The sequence below is a fragment of the Microtus pennsylvanicus genome, chromosome 15 (genome assembly GCF_037038515.1).
Source record: "Microtus pennsylvanicus isolate mMicPen1 chromosome 15, mMicPen1.hap1, whole genome shotgun sequence".
Lineage (NCBI taxonomy): Eukaryota > Metazoa > Chordata > Mammalia > Rodentia > Cricetidae > Microtus > Microtus pennsylvanicus.
The window spans coordinates 22207525-22232822 of NC_134593.1; the positions used below are offsets into that span (position 1 = coordinate 22207525).

Genomic DNA, 25298 nt, shown 5'->3' on the forward strand with positions numbered 1-25298 from the left:
AGAAAGCACATGTGTCACCTAACATGGAGAAGTCCAGCTGATGCCTAACTAGAAGCTTCACCCCTAGTGACTAGCATTCATGGTTCTAGAGGGTACTCTGCATGATACAGGACTAAGGCAATCATCAATATCTTCTAGCTACAAGCTTTACAAACCTCACCTGTGACCTACATCCAATATATATGTTTCTGTGTAATAGTGGCACAAATGTTATAGGTGTAACCAACTACTTTGTGATTAGATTTAAGGCCCAGTCCTTGAGAAGGAATCCACTTCTGACACTGCTCAAATGGCCAAGAACCTTAGAACAGATAGGTCATGGGCATACTATTATTCTACTAAAGAAATGTGACAAATATGACTTCTAATGATACACAACTATACCCATAGATCAGTGCCTCACTCAACCCACATCAAGAGAAGTTTCTACTTGCAGTGAGTGGAAAACTAATGCAGAAATAGACAATGTGCAAAGAGTAAGAGACTTTAGATCACTCAGTTCTAAATTGAATGTCTTAATTAAGTCTCTCCCTTATGTACTCAGGGGGAAATAAAGAAGATGAGGCAGAAATATCCTAAGAGCCAGAAAGGATAGACAACACCGAGGAAACAGTTTCCTCCAGATGCCACAGGACCGATGCCCATATAAATTCACAGAGTCAGAGGGGAAAGACAGCACCAAGGAAACAGTGTCTTCCAGATGCCACAGGACCGATGCCCATATAAATTCACAGAGTCAGAGGGGAAAGACGGCACCAAGGAAACAGTGTCTTCCAGATGCCACATGAACTCACAAAGACTGTGGAATGCACAGAGCCTGCACAGGTGCAAGCTAGATGGGGACCCAGTGCTGAGAGGGGGATGCAAACATGATCCCCCACCTCTAACCAAGAAGTTATCCATAACTGATACGTGCCAACAAAGGAAAAATTAGTTTTCTCCAATGAAGTCTTACTGGTTATATTAACTACACTTCAGCATAGGATCTATCTTCAGGAGTAATTGGCCAACACAAAGCAAACTCGATGGTATTTTTGTAGTTTTTTTTTTGTCTCATTTTACTTTGTTTGGGCATTTTATGACTTATTTTTTTTTTTGCTTGCTTATTTTGCTTTCTGTTTGAGTGTGTGTTTCTTGATTTTTCCTCTTTATTTCTATATTTTAAAGAGAGAGAGAACATGAAGTTGGGTGGGTAGGTAGGAGGTGGAGAGGAGAAAAAAGATGGTCAAAATACATTGTATAAAAAACATTTTCAATAAAAAAGCAATTTACTACATGATCTAGCAAGACAACTTCTGTAAACAGGCTCAAAAGAATTAAAATCCAGGACTCAAGGAGATAGACAGATAGTCTATGGCCACAGAGAGTCACACTAGCCAAAGAAGTAAGTCAAGTCTTTAGTGAATGAGTAAGTAGACACAATAAAGCAACAGAATACTGTCAAGCCAAAAAGAGAAGGAAATGAGCCAGTCACAGAGGAACAAGTCCTATAAGACTCCACTTCCCTTACCCAGTACCTAGAAAAGCCATGTCACAGACATGAAGGTAAAGCTGGTGGCCATGGGGAGGAAGGAGGAACAGGCAGCTATTTAATAAGCATAGGATTTGAGTTCTGTATATGTTTAAAATGTTCTGGATATGGATAGGGTGATGTGTGTACAAACTGTGAGTATTCTTTATATTACTCTCCTGTAGTATGGATTAAAATATAGAAAACTTCTGGTATAATTGAAGCAAAACCAAAGTGTATTCCCTACCAATAGGTCAGATGAGTTTGTTGCTTTAGAAAGACTAGACATTAAATTAATATATTATCTCTCGTGTGACAGATAGAAGAATTTTATAACTATAGAGTTTATAATCACAACTGTGTATTTTAGTGTACAGTATAGCCATATCATATAGTGTTGGAATAGACAATATATACATTTCCATGTAGTATGTTTATGTGCATATATATATAATATACTTATTATATAACCCTTTTATGTCTAAACCAGAAATGATTTAAAATTAAAAGGTGTTATTTACTGATCAGGCCAAGTAGACATATCAGAAAATAAAAAACAAACAAACAACCCAGCAACAACAACAGCAAAAACTCCAACTTTGCTCTCAATGTAGTTCCTTCGCTGGCTTGGGAGAAGTTGAAAAGCTGCCTTCCCTGCTGATCTAACAGGCAGAAGGCAAAGGCATAGGCTCTTACCCCGGAGTTTGAGTGCCGGCTGGCTCTTCCATGCTTTGGGCATCATTTCTTTTCTTGTCTTCAAGACAAATTGGCTGTTAATGAACTTGCAGATGCTGGAGATGCTGAAGGTGACTTGAGGGTGGATGATGGAGAAATACTCATCTATCCCAAACTTCTGGGTCAGGAGTCCAGGGACATACTTCTGAATATTCACTCCTGCTTGCTTGACCCTTAGCTATCCAGAGAGGACACACATCAGTCTGGGGATCAGAGAGCCACTTCCACCACTGGCTTTCCCTAAGATACGACATTTGGGCTTTGCTTTGCAACTCACTGGGGAGAAGAAGGATCAGTGAGGGTATAAACATAATAAAACTATCATTTTTTTAAATGGTCAAACCTGCAGCTGATGTTGGAAGAGGAATGGCATAGCATGGGGCTGCTTAGAAGCCCTTTCTGACTGCCAAGAGGCATTAAGGCTCTCAACAAGGTCGGTAGTTCCATCCTGTATTATCTCTCCCTGTCCCTCACACAACCCCTGTCCCCAGTCCATCCTGGGTCTAGGGCAAGGTTTCTTTGCTTTCTCCAGAGAATGCACAGGAGGAGCACGAACTGGGGACCATGACATTACCTGCCCAATACCAGCACAGTGTCTGGGAGCCTTTACTAACCATAGGAACTCATGTAAGCTACAGAAATCACCTTCATGTATCATTCCGTTCCCGTTCTCCTATACCCAAAAGCTGAAAGGGAGGGGAGTATTTAGAGCAGACTGGATTGAAAGCAATGGCGTGAATCATGATGTTGTAGCATTGGAAAAACGTGAGCATTCATTGGCTTATAATTCTGTTTTCCACCTATGGGTGTTTTCTTACTGCCATGATGCCGTCACGTCTCAGAGGAAAGACACTACACTCAGGTGAGTATATGCATAGAGTTCATGCGAAGTAGGCAATTAACATGTAATGTGCATTTGAATTTCAACAAACACTAGAGGAAATCATATTGGCTGACCTTCTTAACAGATATTTGGGACTAAATTCATTTAGCATACATGCCCTTTAAATGAATAAAAAAAAAGAAATCAACTCAGTTCACAAGTCTGTATCATCTGTGTCTACAGCTGTTTTGGTTTTGAGGTGTTATCTTTCAATATGCAGCCCAGGCTGACCTTGAACTTAACTCTTGCCTCAGCCTCCTGAGTGCTGTGATTATAGACGTTTGCCATCAAATCCAAGCTCCAGATGAAAGGTTATTTTATCCTGGGAAATTGAGAGCCACCAAATTTAAATGGCCATGCCCTCAGCCCCACAGACCACGACAGGGAGCACTCCTAAGAATGAGCACCATGGGAGGGAGATTAAGAATCAGTTGTGCTCATGGGGGGGGGGGCAGGTCATGCTTAGGACCATGGCATAGGGTGAGATGCCTCTTTCTGGAGTGAATTTTAAGGTCTTCCTCCAGCCTTTCTTTCCCATTTATTCACTGGTTCTACTTTCTTGTTCTATTGACCGGAGGAAGATCATACATTTCTAAAGCTTCTAGAACATGACATGAAGTCAATGGCCCCTCCAGGGCAAAGTCTAGTCTCTAAAGCCACGTGAACTCGGGGATCTAAGTCCTTACAGTGAATTGAGCTCCCCAGCCCTGGTTTAGCCCCAAACCCAAGCTTCTGAAAGAAAGGAGCTCTTACTGCTTCGTCAAAAACAAGGTGGAAAGGAAAAACACTGCAGAACACCTCCTCTTCAACCCACAGTCTCTCGGGATAGACAGGCTGGAAGGTGTCCCCGAGGGGCCCTAGACACGCAGAGAGAAAAAGCCATGGTGAGAGGCCCTTGTGGAGCCACTTGGACAGGGTTAGAATCTTAAGTGTGTCCCAAGGAAAGTGTGATTCCCACTCCTTTGCACAGGCTCCCTCAGCATCTCCAGATGGCCACCGCAATTATTCCTCCAAATTAAAACAAACAGAAAATTTGCGACCAGGTTGAGAAGCCCTCCTGCCCCCTGCCAAGTTTCTGCCCACTGCTGAAGAGTTAGTTTCTGGGCCAATTGAGTATGTCTCGCCATGAAAACAGAACCGGCATTGAAATGGTGACAAGCGGACAATGAGCCAGGAGAGGAGTGAGTTTGTGCCCGGCCCAGCATCGGGGACATTTGCCATAGAGCTTTTCAGACTGACAGTTTAGGGTGGCACGTGAAAATTTAACCAACAGTCCTATTTGGCAGGGGGTGCAGATTCTCAATGGAGCCTTTTTGATATGAAAATCTCCCAGACAAAGGATGCCAACTGTGTTTGCCACAGCTTGAAGGACTCAGAATGCAGCTCTTTGAGCCCTGCAGACCCTCCCCCAGATGCCTGTCATTTGACCTACCGGGCCATGACAAGGAGCATCTAGCTCCCTTCTTCTGCTGGGTCAGAGCTCTGATTGCGACTTGAGTGTCAGGTGCCGGGGGACAGACTCGCGCGGCGCCCCCAAAGACCCAATGTGTCGAGCTTACCACCTTCACCTTGTGAATGGAAGGCTGGACAACACTTTCCCACGTCACAGCTCCTCAGAGACAGAGACAGGCATGGGCTTTCTTGGTTCTTGCTTTCTGTCCTTCGAACTGCTGGCTGGCTGTGGTTAGCCACAGATTCCCAGTCCAGAAACACACTCCAATTAAGAAGGCCTGGGTCCAGAAGAGAGGCAGAATTCACTGTGCCCAGGATGTCTGTGCCCAGCTTCCTCTTCCACTGAGCCCATACTAGTGGCTTTCCTATTCCAGAGACGATGGTGTCTCCATGCGGACCAGCACAAACAAAAGAGCTGTTGTATGGCAAGTTGGAAGCTGATTTTAAAAGTTAAAAACCACAGATGCCAAATCCAAGCTCCAAGGGAATCGGAGGCCTTGAAATAATAGAGCGTTTTGCCCTCTTTGCGTAAGGGGGCTCTCCTGCAAATGTGGTCGTTCTGATCTAAGAGGCCAAGAGAACAGCACACTTACCATTTCCAGACATGACTGATGCCCTCACATCCCAGTGAGGTTTCTCCCCAGGGCAAACAGCGCTGTTCAAAACTTTCTCCTTCTTCCTAAAGAGTCTTGTCTTGAGAGCCTGAAGGGGGCAGGAGGGAAGCTCAGGCACCAGGTTGCAGGGCATGAACAAGCCTTGCCTGCTGCTGCTGGGCCCATCTTTGGGTACTGAAGAAGGCTGGCGGCTGGAGGAACAGTGTGAGGGCTCGCAAGATCAGTTCTGTCAAGAGCCTGAGGCTCCAAGGTGTACTTGCTGGTGACTCCTCAAGTCATTTTTCTATCACAGGAAGCCAGATTTTTTTTTTAAAAAAACAAAGTCTGTGGGAAATGCTTAGAGGGTCATGGCTTTCTAAGTGTCGCTCTGAGACGATGTCCCAGGGTGAAATACAAACTTTGGCAAAAGCAGGTAGGGAAGGATGCTCACCACAGACCCCTTTTACAATAGCAAAAGGTTCGTAGTGACTGAATAGTTGCTATCTAACTATGATAAATAGTTATCTAGGCAGCTAGATAACTATAATTTCCCAGGGGACGATGTCCACACACAAAATGAGCAGCAGGAAATGACTCTCCCTAGGCAATGGACGTGTGGGGTCTTAGTGGACCGTGAGCTGATCACACACCACACAGAACCCTCCTCTAGGTTGGTGAGTCTCAGCTTGGGCCAAGAGAGTGTGCAGAGGGTTTGTGAACTCTTTACTGGTTCAGACTGTTGATACTTTTAAAACTGACTGGGCCCAATAACGATCATCTCAGCCTCCATCCAGTTCCCACCATAAGACTTACGAGGCAGGCAGTGTGCTGGTACTCCTCCCGTGGACCCTTCCCCCATTGCCAGAGCTCTTTCTCCTGTTTCCCTAATACATCTGTGTTCATTCTGAATACCCCTTATCCCCATTTCCCTCTTCTTCTTGGATGTGAGACAACAAACTCAGAAGCTACTGGCTCATCGGTGGCTGTCATTTGTCAGACACCCTAGAACCTGAGGCAAGCTCACCAAGAATGGAGACAGTCCCCATTACTTTCAAAGAACCCATAGCACTCTTCCTGATGTTGGGGGATTATTTTTTTTAAGGCGTGCTGCTTTTGTTTATGCTCCATTTGTTTAACTCTGTGAAGCTGTGATCCTTTGCCTGTCTAAAACACCTGACGTTCCTAATAAAGAGCTGAATGGCCAATAGCAAGGCAGGAGCAAGGATAGGCAAGGCTGGCAGGCAGAGAAAATAAATAGGAGAAACAAGGACGAGGAGGCTCATGAGAACAAGGAAAGGAAGATGTAAGGGGTCAGCCACTCGGCTACACAGCAAGCCATGGAGAAAGACGTAGAAAAAGGTATACAGAAATAGGGAAAGATAAAAAGCCCAGAAGCAAAAGATAGTCGGAATAACTTAAGTCAAGAAAAACTGGAAAGAAACAAGGCAAGGTAAGGCCGGGCATTCGTAACTAAGAATAGCCTCTGTGAGTGATTTATTTAAGAGCTGGGTGCAGGCCTCGCCCTCTACCCACCCCACCAAAAGCCAAAAGAATAAAAAAATAAAACATCACACAGCACCTGGGGTTGAAAACTCTTCTGTGAGTGGACCCTGAGCTTTGCATGTTCCAAGACATAACCCCCAGGCTCCAGGAATCATAGTCCTATCTGTGTGTTTGAATAGACTACGTGGATACGGAGAGATCTTAACACATGTAGCATCTAAACTGGCAATGCTCACCTTCCATGCTGCAGCTGAGGTGGTCAAGGATGGCTCTTGACTGCACAGTGGACCTGGAACTGGTTCCACCTGCTGATAGGTACTGAGGACCCGATGGGTCTGCTCATTGCAAGCAGATTGCAGAAGAAGATACCAAATTCCAACTCCAAATCCTTTACCTTGGTTTGTCATTGAGGCTTTAAGAGAGGGTTCTTGTTCTTCATCCCAGACTGGCCTCAAACTCATAGCAATCCTCCTGTCTCAGCATCCCATTATAGGTATGAACTATACCTACACCCAACTTTGACATTTTTACATGTGAACACTTGACAGGCTAAGGTTCATCCTAGAAAATCTGTATTAAGTTACCCTTGACTTTGCGGTTCTCAGCTAGAAGTGAGTTTTACCCCCACCTCTGGTCTATGGACATTGGCAATGCCTGGAAGCAATTTTGATTGCCACAGCTAAGGGACAGGGTTCTAGTCACGCTGGATAGATAGATGTCTGTGAGGGGGCAGAGGATCCTACAAAGCACAGCCCATCACAACTCAGAATAATCTGGTCCATGGTATCAATCAAGTCAGGCTTGGGACAGCTTGCCTTGAATTCCACTGCCCAAGGCCCACTCATTTGTGTTGTTTGCACAGACTCTTCCAGGACAAGCAGCCCATCCTGGGGAAACTATGCTCTCTAAAGACAACAGTGGATCGGTACCTCTTGCTCTGTGTCGATGTCCTCACTGTCCTGTGACCTCTTTGCTTTTGCAGTTCTCGTCTGTCTGCGAGCCTTTTGCACAACCAGAAACACAACATGTTCCTTTTTCCCGGTCCTCTCCACCTCTTCGTTCATGTCAAGGATACTCATGGCCACATCAGTGTCAAAAAAGTCCTTGGCCACAGCTTCAATGATGCCTGCGGAAAAATGACACCTGTGGGTGAGGGATGGCAGAAGGCAACACACTGCCAGGCAACACTAACTTTTCCAGTTGTGCAACTCTGTGGGTTTTCTTTAGTTCACTATGTCTGTGTCTCGCCTCAAGATAGACATCCTATAAGGGCTCAGAGGGAAGCATATAAAGGGATTTAAGTTTTGAAAGTCTGAATACTAATTATGTCCCTGTCATTTAAGTTTCTGCTTCAACATCTATTCAAGCTTTTATTCCAGAAAGGCACCTAACTCCCTAGACAAACTCTGTAAAGGGAAGCAAAATTTCACTGGAAATGAGTTAAAGCTCATGTGTTCAGAACTATTGTTCTGGGGATCCATCTAGGGGTGAAATATAAAATATGAAGAAAGCATCACAGTGCCTACATTAGCAAGGGATGAGCAGCAACTCCACATGCAGTGATAGGAGAGTTAAAGGGAGCGTGGCATTAAATACCCACTTGCCTATACAGGGTTTCAGGGCAGGAGATGTATCTCCACAGAGGAATATGTATACTTAGAATGCAGGAGGCATTGGGTTCAAAGTACAGACTAAATACCAAGACTTTTCTACAATGCTGAATTCTTTTAAAGAGTCAATAGATACAACAATCTCCACAGAATTATCACAGCTCTGCAAACAACAGCAGTGTGTTAAAGATCATGTCTTCTGGTGTTCTGGAATTATTGTAAAAGTCTCCAGATCCTTAAGATCATGGCAAAGAAGCCGGTCACTCTAGGAGATGGTGTCCCCTCCTCACAGCGGGTGTATGGCCACCCTAGAGGGTGCTGGCATGGGCTGATCCATTTCCTACCTGGTACAATGTGGCACAGGCCATTTCTGTCCGAGTAGTAATGGAGAAGCATTGCCCCGTCAACTCCTCCCTCTACGCGAAAGGATGGAGCATTCATTTCCTAGCGAACAGACACAGCACATTTTCCCAGCAGGGAAAACACGTTGTTTATATTAAGGACCATAGCATATTTTTATTTTTCTAGGTTAATATACAAAATAATAAGTTTAACCACAGCATCTTTATATATCATGTTTTATTCTTATTCCGTCCACTCCCAGACTGGCCCTACACCTCTTCCAGCAGGTTCTCTTTCTTCTTCACTTTATACCCATGGGCTTAATTCTCAGATGTATTCCATCACCTTTCCTTCCCACCTCTCTTAAGATCTCTCGTTCCTCTCATGATCCCCTTTCTGTTCTGTAATGCTAACACAATACACGTTAACATATATGCATTAACATACACATATATGTATATTTGCACACACATAATTTAAAAAATACTTGGGTTACTTATTTTTACTTGACATGTATAAGTGTTTTGCCTGCATGTGTATGTGTACCACATGTGTGCTTGGTGCCTGTGGAGGCCAGAGAGGGTCTTGGATCCTCTGGAACTGGTGTTGCAGATGGCTGTAAGCTGTCATGTAAGTGCAGGGAAATGAGCCCGGGTCCTCTGAAGAACAGTAAGCTTCTTTAATCACTATGACATCACTTTAACCCCTCCCTGTAAATTTTATTTTTGAGATAGGGTCTCTCTATGTAATCATAACTAGTCTAGAATTCACTATATAGACCGGGCTGACCTCACTAACAGAAATCCACCCCCCTCTTCCTCTCGAATGCTGAGATTAAAGGAGCACACCACCACACATGGCCTGCACATACATGACTTTAAATCCAGGATTACCTATGGGAGAAAACACATAGTATTTGTCTTTCTGAGTCTGGCTTCTTTCACTTAACGTAATCACTTCCGGTTGCATCCATTTTCCTGAAAATATCATGATTTTATTTTTCTATATAGCTGCAAAAAACTCAGTTGTGTATGCATATCATATTTCCTTTGTCCATTGATGGGCATCTAGGCTGGTTCCATGTCTTGACTGTTCGTGTAGTTCAGCAATAAACATGGATATATAAGCATCTCTCTAGCCAACTTAGAGCCCTTGGGTATATGCCCAAAATGGTATAACTGTCTCAGAAGCCATGATTGTGTGAAGCAATAGTATGCAGCCATTAGCACACAGAGAACTACAATAGTGCTTACCCTTTACTATACACATAAAAGTACAACAGTGTTTATAATAGATAAATAAAAATACGCACACACAGATCGACAATAATATGCATACATCACCACCACTTCAGCTCCTGTTGAGGAAGCTTACCCTGAGTCTCTCTCCCTAAAGTATTGCATTTGGCAATAGTTCCCTCACCCAGGGAACTTATGAAGGAGATTAATGAGAGAACCATTGCTAAGCCTCCATGATCCCTGGCACCACACCATGCTGCTCCTGTACACCCCCAAGGGTTATCTGTCGCCGTGCTTGGCCTGTGACCAAGCCACGCGAGCATTTTCACTTGGGAAGATGAGCTGCTCAGAGACTTCACAACTAGAAATAATCAACTCGTTTTTGTTCCAAAGGCTGGTTCCACTTGAAAACTAGAACCCTCAAGAACATACAGAAAGAAACATTATTTGTCCAGAAATAATTGTAGACCCTTCAGCATGGCCCTCTTATGATAGGCTAGGAAAAGGTCACTGGGAGGTTCTCTGAAGGAGTGGACGGGGAGGGGGTCCCCTACTGCTTGTTCAGCCACAATTCAGGACCCAAGACACTGGACTTTGGTCTAAACTAGGGGAGAAGACTAGTGTCCTTCACGGTGCAGGGCTGCTTGAGAAAATAGGTTTCTTCTTGAATTTCATATACTTGTTTTATATTTCTAAAAGTTTATTAGTGTTGGTAGAATATCAGTTTCCTCCCGTATTGAAATATTCTGTCCTTCAGGGAAGCTTTTTAAGCCATCAGGTAAACAACTCAAAACAGCTTCAGGAAGTTCCCGAAATTGACCAGACTCACTAGGCTTCTTCCTCCCAGAGTAAGCAATAAAGATGGCTGAGGATCCCCCTCAGACAAGTCATGCTACAGAGAAGACCCTGAGACTCAACCAGCTGCCTGGAAGATGTTTAGAATCATTCAGTCACTTGGCAGGGGCATGATCCAACTCTTGAGCTTGCTGCCGTCTGTGTTGCATGTTCCAGGTTCCCAGCTCTTGTAAACTGTCACCGGAGCTGGGGTGAGCTTTTGGTGTGAGCTAATGCAGGTGTCTGGGAGACATTTCAGCTCCTGTAAGTAACCCTTCACCCATATTCCAGTAAGTAATCCCAATAAAACTCATTGGTTCTTCAAGTTGGACTTGGGTTGTTTCCATGCTCTGGTCTGTCATGGACTCCCAATCTAAATGTCTTGCATCTCCCCAGGAAAGGTCTTGTCACCCAACAACAGAGTATGTATGAATATGTGTTTATATCTCTATTTGAGTGGTATGTGTGGTGTATGTGTGTATATGCACACGTGGGGTTAGGAAGATAGGGTCTAACTATTCGCACCCTGCTGGGTGTACTTTGGTGAAGAAACTTGACCGCAGCTGCCCTGTAAGTTCTTATGATGTTGGAACTGTCTATGCTGACCAGAGTGAAGGAAGCGCAAAGAGAAGCAATTGTTCACAAAATGCCTTCCTTGGGTTTACTCCAATATTATAGACCTTTGTATTGCCTCTTTCAATCCACACATCACCATGAGGTGGGTTATTTGGTTCCTTATTTTTTCTGTGTCAAATGTCTTTTTTTAAATTTTATTTATTTATTTATTAAAGATTTCTGCCTCCTCCCCGCCACCGCCTCCCATTTCCCTCCCCCTCCCCCGATCAAGTCCCACTCCCTCATCAGCTCAAAGAGCAATCAGGGTTCCCTGACGTGTGGGAAGTCCAAGGACCACCCACCTCCATCCAGGTCTAGTAAGGTGAGCATCCAAACTGCCTAGGCTCCCCCAAAGCCAGTAAACTCAGGCCCTCACACTTTCAAAGTAAGGGTTTTTTTTCCCCATTGAGTCATCCTGACAGCTCCTAAATAGTTAACGGCATGCCTACTGTGTATGAAGCACTCTTAAAAAAGGCATTTTCCTCATACTTGGTTGCCTTGACCAGCCTTGATAGGAGAGGTTGTGCCTGTTTTATTGTAACTAGTTATGCCATGTTCAGTGGATATCCTTGGGAGGCCTGCTCTTTTCTGAAGGGAAATGGAGGAGTGGACCTGGGGGAGAGGGGAGGTAAGAGAGAGATCTGGGAGGAGTACAAGGAAGGGAAACTGATCAGAATGTAATGTTATGAGAAAAGAATAAATAAAACAAACTGTTTTATATAGGCTAATAAACTATTATTTATGCTATGAATGAACACTATATCTTTACAATAAAGCATCTTGATGAAAATCTAAACATTTGAGTTTTCAATAAACTCTCCCAGGGACACCAGCAAGGCATGGACTCCAGGGGGACATATCCCACTTGGGAATGTAGTTTCCTAACACCTTAGTCCGTCACCCCAAGGGGTTAATCAGGGTTGGATGGTTCCCAGCTCTGGTTCCTGGCCCTGCCAAGCTTTTCCCTCCGATATTTGCACAGGCCTAATCTGGTTGCCCAAGCTATTATCAGCTCTACCCAGGCCAAGAGACCTGAAGAGAGATTGGAAAATCCACCCCAACCTGTTTTCCAGCCCTTGCTCCCACTGTGCTTGACTTCTCAGATTCATTCCAAATCTGGGTCCAAACTTCAGAAGTTACCCCCTCCCACAACCACCCCAAGGCTAGAACTCTGACTTCTCGCCAACCATTTATAAAGGAAGCCATTGGGTAGTCATCCTCCTTTCTATCCTCTAAGAGAGCTACTGGGCCCACTGATGCCAGAGGCTACGGATTGTGCAGCTCCTCAACTGAGAACACTTTCTCTCTCTCTCTCTCTCTCTCTCTCTCTCTCTCTCTCTCTCTCTCTCTCTCTCTCTCTCTCTGCCTCTCAGGACCACCAAGACAAAGCTCAGATGGCCTTACCTGATAAGACAGTGCCAGGTAACTGTGAAGGGCATCTAGGTTTTCAATAAACTCCGTGAGATTTCCTCCCAGGGTCCGCAGCATCCTGTCATAGCCAGACACCTTACAGAACTTGAAGAAGTATTCTCCAAAGAGTTTCAGAATGGCTTCCATGGATACATCTGTGGAATACATACCCCAGTAAGGTCCTGAGGTGGGGTTATCCCTTCGGTAGTCTTTATCCAGATCCAGAGTGCTCAAATCCTGCTGCTGGGAGACTCATGTCTAATCCTTCACCTTCATCATCAGTGACATGTCTAGAATCACCTTAAGGCATCATAAAGAGCTGGGAGCGGCCCTGGTTCACTATGAGTCCCTCCCAAACTCCCTCACTCTCTTCTGTAACAGCTAAGAAAGATATTTCCCAGGGGTTCGAGCGAGATCTGTCGAGCTAGTGTTCTCCCTTGAGCACTGATCTTGTGCCCGGATCCAGGTTAACTTAGGGCAGGGTAGAGCACAGCCGCCCCCCAAATCTCACCCACCACCTCGTGCACCTTCAAACAACAGCCTGCTGCAGAACTGAAGGCTGACTCTGAGCTGACAAACACGGAAATGCAAAACGAATTTGCCCAAAATGAGAGCAAATACCTGTGACTTCGACTCCTCTCTCTCTCAGCTTCCCCAGGTCTCTGTCTCCCTTCAGGGTTGTTCTCAGATGAAATTCTCCATAACCATTTCCCTGCCAGTCTTGTGGCCACCCCAACTATGCTATCCCGGCATACTGCACTTCCAGCTTCCTAACTAACGGGCAATTCTCATGGGCAGCAACTGAGCCCTACTTATTTTCTTTAGCTAGATACAAAGTAAGTAATGATAAATTCCTGAGTTATCTACAATCAAAGATGGGGGCAGGACCCCGTGTCTCCCCATTTCTCATCTGTATGGTGGGGGCAGCGAGCAATTTTCAAGTGTAGTCTGGAGTTCCTGCAAAGTTCGGTAGTCAGTTACTCTCAGAGCACGCTAGGATATTGGAAATAGATGATCCTGTTATCGTGTCCCGCTTTGTCCAGGAGGGCAATGGAAGCAAGTTAGAGGACAGATTTGCTGCCATGTCTCTGACTATTCCATGTCCTCTGGACCACACCCCACAGCCAAACAAGGTGAAGGCTGCTCTCACTGTCATCGTGGACACAGGGCGTAGACCTCACTGTTGTGCCAGCCTGGAGCATCCTGAGACCATTCTCTTACGTAGGGTCGAGTTCTGACTTGTGAAAGTCCCTGGAACTGCTATGAGAGTCACAGCTCCCTAAGGCATTCTTAGAGGCTGCTTCTCCTGATGGAGCTACCATCACAGTGAGAAGCTCACCGCCTTCAGAGCACTTTGGTGCAGAACACTCCAGAGTGGCAGGTGTGCAAAGTGGTCCTTACTTCCCAGGCCCTGCTCACTGAAGATCGTCTGGACAGTGAGGCCTTATGGTACATAGCTATAAGATACTCAGGAGGCTGAGGCAGGAGGATCATAAACTTTTGGCATGTCTGGGCTACAGAGTCAATTCAACGCTAGCCTGGACAACCTTGGGAGATCCTGTCTCAAAGTGGAAAATAAAAAGAAGGATGGAGATATAGCTCAGTGGTAGGGGGTCTCTTAACACACATGAGCCCATAGACTCAATTCTTAGCAACATGTGCATGTGTGAGTGAACACACACACATACACACACACACACACACACACACACATACACACACACACACACACACACACACATACACACACACACACACACATACACATACACACACACACACACACACACTCACACACACACACACACACACATACACACACACACACACACACACACCACGACAGGTTCCTTACAGCTCTCTGTTTATAGCCAGACCTCTGGGAAGATAATTCTTATGGAATCTGAGCTTACACAAATAAATCAAACATAGTTTGCCAAAACTACTAGTCAGTTCTTCTGAGTCTAGACAATGGTCCGGATAGGAGGGTGGGAGAAAGCCATGGCCTGTGTAAATTGTCTCTTTTGTCCCTCCTAGCTGACAACAAGCTAGTCTATGCCAGAATTCAGGAGCCACTGCTCAGTCCTAAGTGAACTGAAGTAGGTTCTATTTAGGTCTTTCCTGACCCGAGAAGCTTGCAGACAGGTGTGCAACTGCCGCTTTCCACTCTGCCCTACCCCTCCCTGCTGCGTGAATCCAGCCCATTCAGGCTAAGTCGAAACAGCTGTGCTGTGCAGCCGCAGCCTGAGCCCTGTACAGGTGCATCCTGTTACCTGCCAGGAAACCTGCAGGGCTCCCTTCTCCCGGGGGAACCGCCTGTCTGACTTGACTTACAGCTGAAAACCTGGGGGAGGAGGAATCCACAGTATTGGCTGTTTCAGCCCCTGTTGCTTTGTCTCTGGGTACCCAGCACTGTCAACAGAAAAGTCTCCCCCGTCCGCGGTTAACTTCCTTAGACCGCGACGTGGGCTTAGGTGGGGAGCTACCATCTGTGCTGGCCTTGAGCCGCTCCTGGGACTCTTCGTGCAGAACGCCTTCCTGAGAGGGGACAAAGGCTCCTTTTCAGATCAGCAGCTGTCTTACTTTTTAATTCAGTTCCACCTCTGTGAATTTAGGATTCCAAGAGCCCTCTGATTCCCAGGAGACCAGGGCCATATGGAAAAAGGAGGGAAAGGGAAGAGAGCCCAAAACCCAAGTCGGCTTTAAAATGTTATTTGGTAGTGGGAAGAACGATTTCTAGTACATGAGCTTTTGCATCTTTTGTCTAGAAGAGGGAACTGAAAAGGGAAGCATCTCTCTGTTTATCTGACAAATTAAACACCAGCAGTATAAACCAGGGACTTTTGACTGGGTTCCTAAGGGACGTTGGTGGGAATGGGGTGGAGAGTAAAGTCGTGAAGGGTCGGGGGTTAGCACTTCCCGAAGCAGACCTCCGTGCACAGCTTCAGCCTCATGAATCATGTTCCTGACTCATGTGCTTAGGCTAAGTAAGTAAGACAAGGATAAAGGAGAGCTCTGAGACAGAAAACCAAACCAAATCAGCATTCGGGAAATAATCTCAGCTATTCAGGGGACTGAGGCAGGAGAATCACCAGTTCAGGGTTCAACTGGACTGCATAGCTAGTTCAAAGCCACCCTAGGCCACTTAGCAAGACCTTGTCACAAAATAAAAAATAAAGACAGGGCTGGGTACATGACTCAGTAATAGAGAACTTGCCTAACAAGTGAGATGAATTAGACACAATCCCTAAAACAAGGAGAGAAAGACATCACACTCACACACACACACACACACACACACACACACACACATGACAGAGGGAGAAGGGGAGAGGTGTGGACATACACAAAGAAAGAAACAAAGAAGTCATCAGAATAATGTTTCAACAGAAAAATTTGGATAGTATAATTACTCAGGAAAAAAATTTCACCTATCTGGGCAGAGAGATGGTTCAGTGGTTAAGAGCATGTACTGCTCTTGAAGATGACCTGAGTTCAGTTTCTAGTACCTATGCCACATGGCTCAGAACCAGCTTTAAGGGATCTGATGGCTCTTCCGGCCTCTTAGGCACCAGCACTCACATGCATATTCAAACACAGGCATAAATATGATTTTTAATATCATTTTTAATCCTTAAAATCCAATAACAGTTAAGCATAACCTTTCGACTTCTTTGTTCAAAAGTTAAAGACAGAACTCTGAGCAACTGTCTGGTTGTAATCTGAAGGCCTTGCTATCACATCAATGTGTCAACAATTTTGAACGTACTTTCTAAACATTTAAGAACTGCACACATAAGCAAAGGCAATGACAATAAATAAAGCCAGGTTTCTCACAATCTAAGAATGTAGCATGAATAATAAAAATTCAAAGACAGATATTGGGGTACAAGCTAAAGATCAGAAAAGTAAAGCAGCCAGCCACTAAAGAGACCTTTTACCTCTACCAAATCTTCAGACTGAAAGGGTGAGATCCTGTCTTCACAAATCCTCAGACTCCACACTCCACTGACTTTCTGTCTTTCCCCTTTATATTCCTCTCTCTGCCCAGCCATATCACTCCTGTCTCTACCTCCCTAGTTCTGGGATTAAAGGTGTGGGATCCCAAGTGCTGGGATCACCTTTGTGTGAGCTCTGTTTCTCTTTTAGACAGATTCAATCTCATGTAGCCCAGGGTGGCTTTGAACTCACAGAGATCCCCCTGCCTCTGTCTCCCGAGTCCTGGGATTAAAGGTGTGTCCCACCACTCGCTGGCCTGTATGGCTGACTAGTATGGCTGCTTTGTTGTCTTATCTTCAGGCAAGCTTTATTTATTAAAACACAAATAATATACCACTATGTAAGAAGAAGGCTACAACTTCAGAAAAAGGAAGAAAAGAATGAATACTGTGTGGTTGGATGAGACAAATCTGCCATAGCAATGGGCTGGAGAGGCTCTATTAGTAAACATGAGACCCAAGTTCTGATGGCAGCACCCATGTGAAAAGGAGGGTGTGGTCCTATGTGTGCTTGTAGCCCTAGCACTGTGCAGGGCAGAGACAGGAGTCACTGGGGCTTACTGGCCACCAGTCTGGCTCCAGGTTCACTGGGCAATACTGTCTTAAAAAGAAGAAAGCACAGGGTAGGCAAGACAGCCCAGTGGGCAAAGGGGCTTGCCAACAACCTGATCATCTGAGTTTGGTCAGGACTCCATGGTGGAAGAAAAATACAGACTCCTCAAAGTTGTCCTCTGACCCATGCTTACAAGCCATGGCAGGGTCGCACACACAATATAAATAAATTGTTGTAAAACATTAAGAATACACACAAAAAGACAGAATGATAAAGCAGGACACTCTCACATACAATGCACACACATACATCACACTCATACAGACACAAACATATGACATAAGACCATGAAACCCAGCGTAGGATATAGAAAACTAGACAGTTGAGGTTAGATAATGGCTGAATAGAGAGAGAGGGGATAGGTAGATAGGAAGGTAGGTAGGTAGGTACGTAGGTAGGTAGGTAGGTAGATAGATAGATGATGGATGGATGGATAGATAGGTAGATAGATGAATGGGTGGGTGGGTGGATAGATAGATAGATAGATAGATAGATAGATAGATAGATAGATAGATAGATAGATAGACACACAGATGGTAGACAGTGTGTATGTGTCTGCCCACTGAGGAGGCCTAACAGAGGTCAGTCTTGGTAAGAGCACTGAGTTCTCCTAGTGTCCAGATCATGGATTTTTAAAGATGGTATCCTCGACTAAACAGAACCAGAGCTTCTTTGAGAAACAGAACATTCCCTGGCTGGAACAAGGAAAGGAAAGAACAAATTGAACTTGTCATGCAAGAAAATAAAGAGATGTGAAAGAATGGTAGAGACATCAAGGTATCGGGGAGGGGCTGTCTCCGTTAGTCAGGTCTTGAATTTGATCATCAACAAAAATAATAAAAGCAGTGTGACCTGTTTTTACAAATGAGACTCAAGATCACATTGGTATAAACAGACAAGCAGGGACGGGAGACATCTTTCCTCATGGCAGACTAAATAATAAATAGGAGAGGAATAATACACACAGAGAATCTCAAGTATTCATCCACAGAGGTCACAGGGGACAGTGTCCCTGAGAACTAAGATCAAACAAGAGGGAGTTTGAGAAGGAACCAGACACCTGCATTATCCGAGAGCTGCTTCTCATGAGGTTCTAATTACAGAGAAGTCGCCGGCTTCAGCGTAGAGAAACCTGGCAGATGCCAGCTTCACCAAGTGATCCAAGTTCACACTGCCCACAGCAAGGACACGGAACACCTGCCACTCCTGACAAAACCAACTGGGAAAGACGAGAGATCACTTTTGCAATCTCCCTGCCAAGAGGCATCAAGAAAAACTAGTAATGATCCCCCCAATAGAGGACACTCTACCAAGCAGCTGGTGAAAACTTTGGCAAAGGCCTTCATGTTATGAACTGTAACAGAGACTGGGAATCTTCCAGACTAAAGAAGCCTGAAATAACAGGGCACTATTAAAGGATTTCTTTTCTTTTTTTTTTTTAAAAAAGGACATTATAGGTCATTTGGAATATTTTTGTTAATATCTACAGGACTGTCTTGGCACTCATTTCCTGAGTTTGATACTTTCACTCCCCAAGAGAATTTTTAAGGACAAAGGTTATTTTATCAGTGTCTTGCTAACAAGCCAGAGGCTATGCAGATCCAGCCTCAGAGAAGGCTGGAGATGTTCACAGGGGGGGAGGGAGCGGGTATGAAGGGTAGATGAAATGGTTTTGGTACCGTTCCGATAAACTTGTAGTAGGGTTGCATTTATGGTGAAGTAAAAGGGTGTAGCTGGTAATCCTGCAAAGACCTGAAGAGATTGCATGCAAGACATCCACAGAGAACTTGTGTCAGATGTGGCTGGAGCCACGCTCTTCAAGGTCTCATGTCTAGAGTCAGAGCATTGTCATTATGTTCCAAAATGTCTTTACACTGCTAGAGACTCCTGCTGAAATATTTTTGAGTGAAATTATAGGAAACCTGAGACTTGTTTTTGAACATTCCAGCAAAAACAAAACCGGAAAATGGTGGAGGGATCCAGACATGAAATAAGATGGGTAAAATCATTTGATTAGAGAAATTGGGCAAAAGACATGTAGGCCCCAATCTATGAATCTCTACTGTTGTAGATGTATTAAATATCTATTAAAAAGTGTTTTTGTTTGAATGAAAGATTCCTTCCTTCCTTTCTTTCCTTTCTTTCTTCCTTTCTTTTCAAGACAGGATTTCTCCGTATAACAGCCCTGGCTGTCCTGGAACTCTCTTTGCAAAGCAGACTGGCCTCAAACTCACAGACGTATTCCTGCCTCTGCCTTCTGAGTGATGGGATTAAAGGTGTGTGTCGGCTTGTCTGGCTAAGGATGAAAGATTTCTCTGTTAGCAGGAAAATAGCTGGTACGCGGCATCTACACTTGGCCTCCCCAGAGAGGTGTGGAGCCTTTAACCAGGCTCTTAAATTGGATGCTGTATGAACTTGGGAGGTCGAGCTTAACAAGCTTCGCTCTTCTGTGCTGCCCAGAAGTATTTACTTCTTGTGTGGTTACAACTCTGGGAATTGGAAAACAGAGGCAGACTGTCCAGGGCTGGGAAGAAAGGCCACCTGCTGACGTCTGGATGAGGGCTGCAATGAAGCAGCTACCACCTGGAAATCATCGCCTCAACGAAGGGCAGACTTGGGACTGGATTTCTCATGACCCCTGCCCACATCTCATCATCCAAGATTGGGACATCAGGACCTATTCCTTATCTCTGTCCCCAGGGGTACCCAGAGAAGCATGCAGGGATCCACAGGATAGGGACTTGCTCTACAACTTACAATGGTCTCCTTTCACGATAACGGCTTTTGTTTATGGTGTGAAGCATCCGCTATGTGGGAAAAGCCATTCACAGAATTCCTCTTCTTGTTTCTCTGTGCATGGACAGCGGTTAATGCAGAAAGCAAGAGAGCAAGGCCATTAGAGGGCTCAGCCCCCGAAGAGACATCTGTGCCATTCCTCCCATACACGAGGCTCTGGACCATCAAGAAGCTAGCCTGAGTCTGGGGGAACCGGGACAAAGCAGCATCTCCTGGGCAGGGCTGCTGGGCTTATGCAATCATAGCAGGCATGCTTGCCTGCACAAGGTCAAGCTGGTCAAGTGTGGAGAGGAAAACGGGTTCATGAGCCTCCAGCCCTAACTGAGAATGGACAGGTAGTGGTTTGCAGGGAGAGCAAAAATCAGTCTTCTTTAGCCCTGTGGCTCCTGGTAGCCCCACCATGCTGCAGGGAACGGCCACATACCTAGGAGTGTATGGGTGGTACACACTGGATTTAATGACTTGTTTTAAAAACAAATGGAAATGAGTACAGGGATGAGTAGGGAGGTAGAGGTAGGTCGAGAGTTGGTAGAAAGGGCAGGGGCATGAAATTCTCAAGGAGTTAATGCAAACATTTCTTAAAGAATATATTCTAGAATGATACCACTTAGGTCAGTCTTGGACTAAAATGTGCATTTTATTAAGGCAATACAACTGATAAATATCTACAGGGTACAAGATCATTGTCCCACAGCAGAAACAGAGAGGAGTGAGTGTGTGTGTGTGTGTGTGTGTGTGTGTGTGTGTGTGTGTGTGTGTATTTGGAGGTATGTATATCCATGCATGTGAAGGTCATAAACCTCTTTGGTTAGGCCAGGCAGGCTGGTCTGTGAGTCCCTGGAATTAGACTGTATCAGGCTGTCTCAATCTCCACTGGGATTGTAGCCTCATGTGACCATGCCAGCCTTTACTCAGGTCCTAGAGATTCAAATTCGAATGTTCACCCTTGGACAGAAAGTATTTCAACCCCCCAACTGCTGTGTATTGAGATTTCATGATCCTAATATCCTATTTGTGTGATGTACCTGCATGCTTATCTTTCTTTTGAAATATGACCCAACAGATTTTCTAGAGATAACAAGGAGACAAAATTTTTGATAGTCGAAGTGAGCCAAAGAGAAATGATTGTGGTAAGGCTGGCTTTGGGTTGGAAGGAACAGGGTCATGTCCACACATGGGTCTACAAACTCGTTGCTGCCTCTAAACGTGTTGGTTGGGTTGGAAACAGGACCAGGACAGGTGTGTGATGGCGTCTCCCCACTGAAACTGCTGCCACATTTAAGAGTGTTCTACAGAATCATTACCAAACACACAAGGCAAGTGATCTATAGAATCACTACCAAATGTGCAGGCTGAGTGTTCTACAGTGTTGTCACCAAATGCACAGTGAGTGTCCTACAGTATTGTCACCAAACACACAGAGCGAGTGTCCTACAGTATTGTCACCAAATGCACAGTGAGTGTCCTACAGTATTGTCACCAAACACACAGAGCGAGTGTCCTACAGTATTGTCACCAAATGCACAGAGTGAGTGTCCTACAGTATTGTCACCAAACACACAGAGCGAGTGTCCTACAGTATTGTCACCAAATGCACAGAGCGAGTGTCCTACAGTATTGTCACCAAATCCACAGAGCGAGTGTCCTACAGTATTGTCACCAAATGCACAGTGAGTGTCCTACAGTATTGTCACCAAATGCACAGAGTGAGTGTTCTACAGTATTGTCACCAAATGCACAGTGAGTGTCCTACAGTATTGTCACCAAATGCACAGAGTGAGTGTTCTACAGTATTGTCACCAAATGCACAGTGAGTGTCCTACAGTATTGTCACCAAATGCACAGTGAGTGTCCTACAGTATTGTCACCAAATGCACAGTGAGTGTCCTACAGTATTGTCACCAAATGCACAGAGTGAGTGTCCTACAGTATTGTCACCAAATCCACAGAGCGAGTGTTCTACAGTATTGTCACCAAATGCACAGAGTGAGTGTTCTACAGTATTGTCACCAAATTCACAGTGAGTGTCCTACAGTATTGTCACCAAATTCACAGTGAGTGTTCTACAGTATTGTCACCAAATTCACAGTGAGTGTCCTACAGTATTGTCACCAAATTCACAGTGAGTGTTCTACAGTATTGTCACCAAATTCACAGTGAGTGTTCTACAGTATTGTCACCAAATGCACAGTGAGTGTCCTACAGTATTGTCACCAAATGCACAGTGAGTGTCCTACAGTATTGTCACCAAATCCACAGAGCGAGTGTTCTACAGTATTGTCACCAAATGCACAGAGTGAGTGTTCTACAGTATTGTCACCAAATGCACAGTGAGTGTCCTACAGTATTGTCACCAAATCCACAGAGTGAGTGTTCTACAGTATTGTCACCAAATCCACAGTGAGTGTCCTACAGTATTGTCACCAAATCCACAGAGCGAGTGTTCTACAGTATTGTCACCAAATGCACAGAGTGAGTGTTCTACAGTATTGTCACCAAATTCACAGTGAGTGTCCTACAGTATTGTCACCAAATTCACAGTGAGTGTTCTACAGTATTGTCACCAAATGCACAGTGAGTGTCCTACAGTATTGTCACCAAATCCACAGAGTGAGTGTTCTACAGTATTGTCACCAAATCCACAGTGAGTGTCCTACAGTATTGTCACCAAATCCACAGAGCGAGTGTTCTACAGTATTGTCACCAAATGCACAGAGTGAGTGTTCTACAGTATTGTCACCAAATTCACAGTGAGTGTCCTACAGTATTGTCACCAAATTCACAGTGAGTGTTCTACAGTATTGTCACCAAATTCACAGTGAGTGTTCTACAGTATTGTCACCAAATGCACAGTGAGTGTTCTACAGTATTGTCACCAAATGCACAGAGTGAGTGTTCTACAGTATTGTCACCAAATGCACAGAGTGAGTGTCCTACAGTATTGTCACCAAATGCACAGAGTGAGTGTTCTACAGTATTGTCACCAAATGCACAGAGTGAGTGTTCTACAGTATTGTCACCAAATTCACAGAGTGAGTGTCCTACAGTATTGTCACCAAATGCACAGAGTGAGTGTTCTACAGTATTGTCACCAAATGCACAGAGTGAGTGTTCTACAGTATTGTCACCAAATGCACAGAGTGAGTGTTCTACAGTATTGTCACCAAATGCACAGAGTGAGTGTTCTACAGTATTGTCACCAAATGCACAGAGTGAGTGTTCTACAGTATTGTCACCAAATGCACAGGCTGAGTGTCCTACAGTATTGTCACCAAATGCACAGTGAGTGTTCTACAGTATTGTCACCAAATTCACAGTGTTCTGCAGTGCTGCTGCTGCAAAACTACGCAGGATGAGAGCAGGCGTGCAGAATTGCTTATTTCTGAAGACTTAGACACTTGTTAGAGTTTCTAATCCATGAGGGCACCTGTAACAACATGCCCCGGACAGGCCTTTAACCACGGCGCTTTGTTTTCAGACTGTGGTGACGGCAGCTTGAGATGCTGACCAGGATGGTTTCTGGTGAGGGTTCTTCTGGGCTCATGAATGACTGTTTTCCTGCTCTGTCCTCACAGGAAAAAAGAGACAGGCTGGGCCTCTGGTGTCAACTCTCAGTGGGACACTTTACGTCTAAACCTAGTTGTTTTCTAAACTCCATCGCCAACACCTGGCAGCCAACACCTCAAGAGGTAACTTTGTCAGGGCGCAGTTCAATCCACAGCGGCTCTTAGCTAATACCAGGTATTGTTTGTTTTATCTTCAAAAATAAGTGATTTGTCAGAAATTCATTCTCTAGACTATGAAACAGCAGAGTTCTTCTCTAAAAGGAACTTATGGAAGGAACACTCTAAGCGTCACAAACCATATGGATTCCATTGGGACAACTCAATTCTAACAATATGCCACAGAAGACATATAGATAATATGTAAACAATCGGGTACGGCTGTGTTTCAATAAGACATTGTTTACAAAACCGGATAGGGACCCAGATCTGGCCCGTGAACTACTTTGCAGACGCTTTTCTGAACACTAGCCAGAGGGCTCAGAGCATTATTATGAATTTTGACTACAGCCATTTGACGTGACCAGCAAAGCCCTGCCACTACTCTTAAGCGAGGCCAGTGGCGCGCCCTGCCTTTCTCTGAGGTTCAACACTCAGTCACATTTGCTGAGGTCCTAAGCATTTTGCACACTGACCGCTTCATGGCTTACAGTTGGGATTTCACTGATTATTCGATCCCAAGTGGTCAGCCCTAAACACGTTTGCATGAGCAACGCCAAATAGACTCAGTAGGGTGTCTCTAATAATTGAAAGTTAAGAAGCCATGAATCTGAGGCAGAGTGGGGAGGGCAGAAATGGTTGGTGGGGGATGGGGTGGAAATGATGAAACCCTAAAAATTTAAATATTTAAATTTTAAAAACTGATAACTAATCTAAAAAAAAAAACAAAAGCAAGAACGCAGCCATATGATTTGGGAAAGGATATTTCATACCACAATCATGCATTTACATTTTTTTGTCCTTTCGTGCTTTTAGATTGGCCCAGAAGATATGAGACATTGTTATGGCATTTTCCTGTGTTTTAGGGGGTTCCTCTCACTCTTATTCCCAGCCACTTAAGGAAGCCATGTCTAAGCTGGACATGGTGGCTAATGCCTACAGTCTTAGTACTTCAGAGGCTAAGCCAGGAGGCTCACCATGAGTTCAAGGCCAGCCTGGGCTATAATGTGAGACACCCCCGCCCCCAATAAAATAAACAACACAATGACTAGAAAAAAATTCCCTTAGCAGGTGTATCAAAGATAGCTGATAGGAGCAGTCCTATGGTTGCGAGTCAAGCAAGGCACTATGGGGAGCGGAAGTGAGGCCGGTGGTCAGGTTCCTAGTGTCCTGACCCCACAGAACAGAGTACCTGCCCTGAACCAGGACTCCATGTAGAAAAGCGGCTGCCAGCTGCCCTGACAAGGTGCACCACCACAAACTTGCCCTGCTAGTGGCTGTGATTGCCAGGAGTGTGCAGGGGCCTAGAGCTATGAAAGGAAGGGACCACCAGTGGCTTTGGGAGGGGTCCAAGAAGGTGGCTGAGCAAAGTTTGAGTGCTGGAAGCTGGAGGAAGGAATGCCCCCTCATTCCAATGTGACAGTTCCAGTCTTAGGCCCAACCC

General features: G+C 44.9%; 1 protein-coding gene across 1 annotated transcript in view; it reads right to left on the reverse strand.

Annotated features, from left to right (window-relative positions):
- The window catches only part of LOC142835620 (guanylate cyclase soluble subunit beta-2-like), a 55767-nt gene that overhangs the window by 16807 nt on the left and 13662 nt on the right, over positions 1-25298 (reverse strand). Inside the window, exons 4-9 of the mRNA XM_075949230.1 lie at positions 12720-12880; positions 8631-8730; positions 7606-7802; positions 5174-5282; positions 3882-3985; positions 2207-2423 (exon numbers count right to left, since the gene is read on the reverse strand). Coding sequence (XP_075805345.1) covers positions 2207-2423; positions 3882-3985; positions 5174-5282; positions 7606-7802; positions 8631-8730; positions 12720-12880 — 888 coding nt within the window. The remainder of the gene's footprint in view (positions 1-2206; positions 2424-3881; positions 3986-5173; positions 5283-7605; positions 7803-8630; positions 8731-12719; positions 12881-25298) is intronic.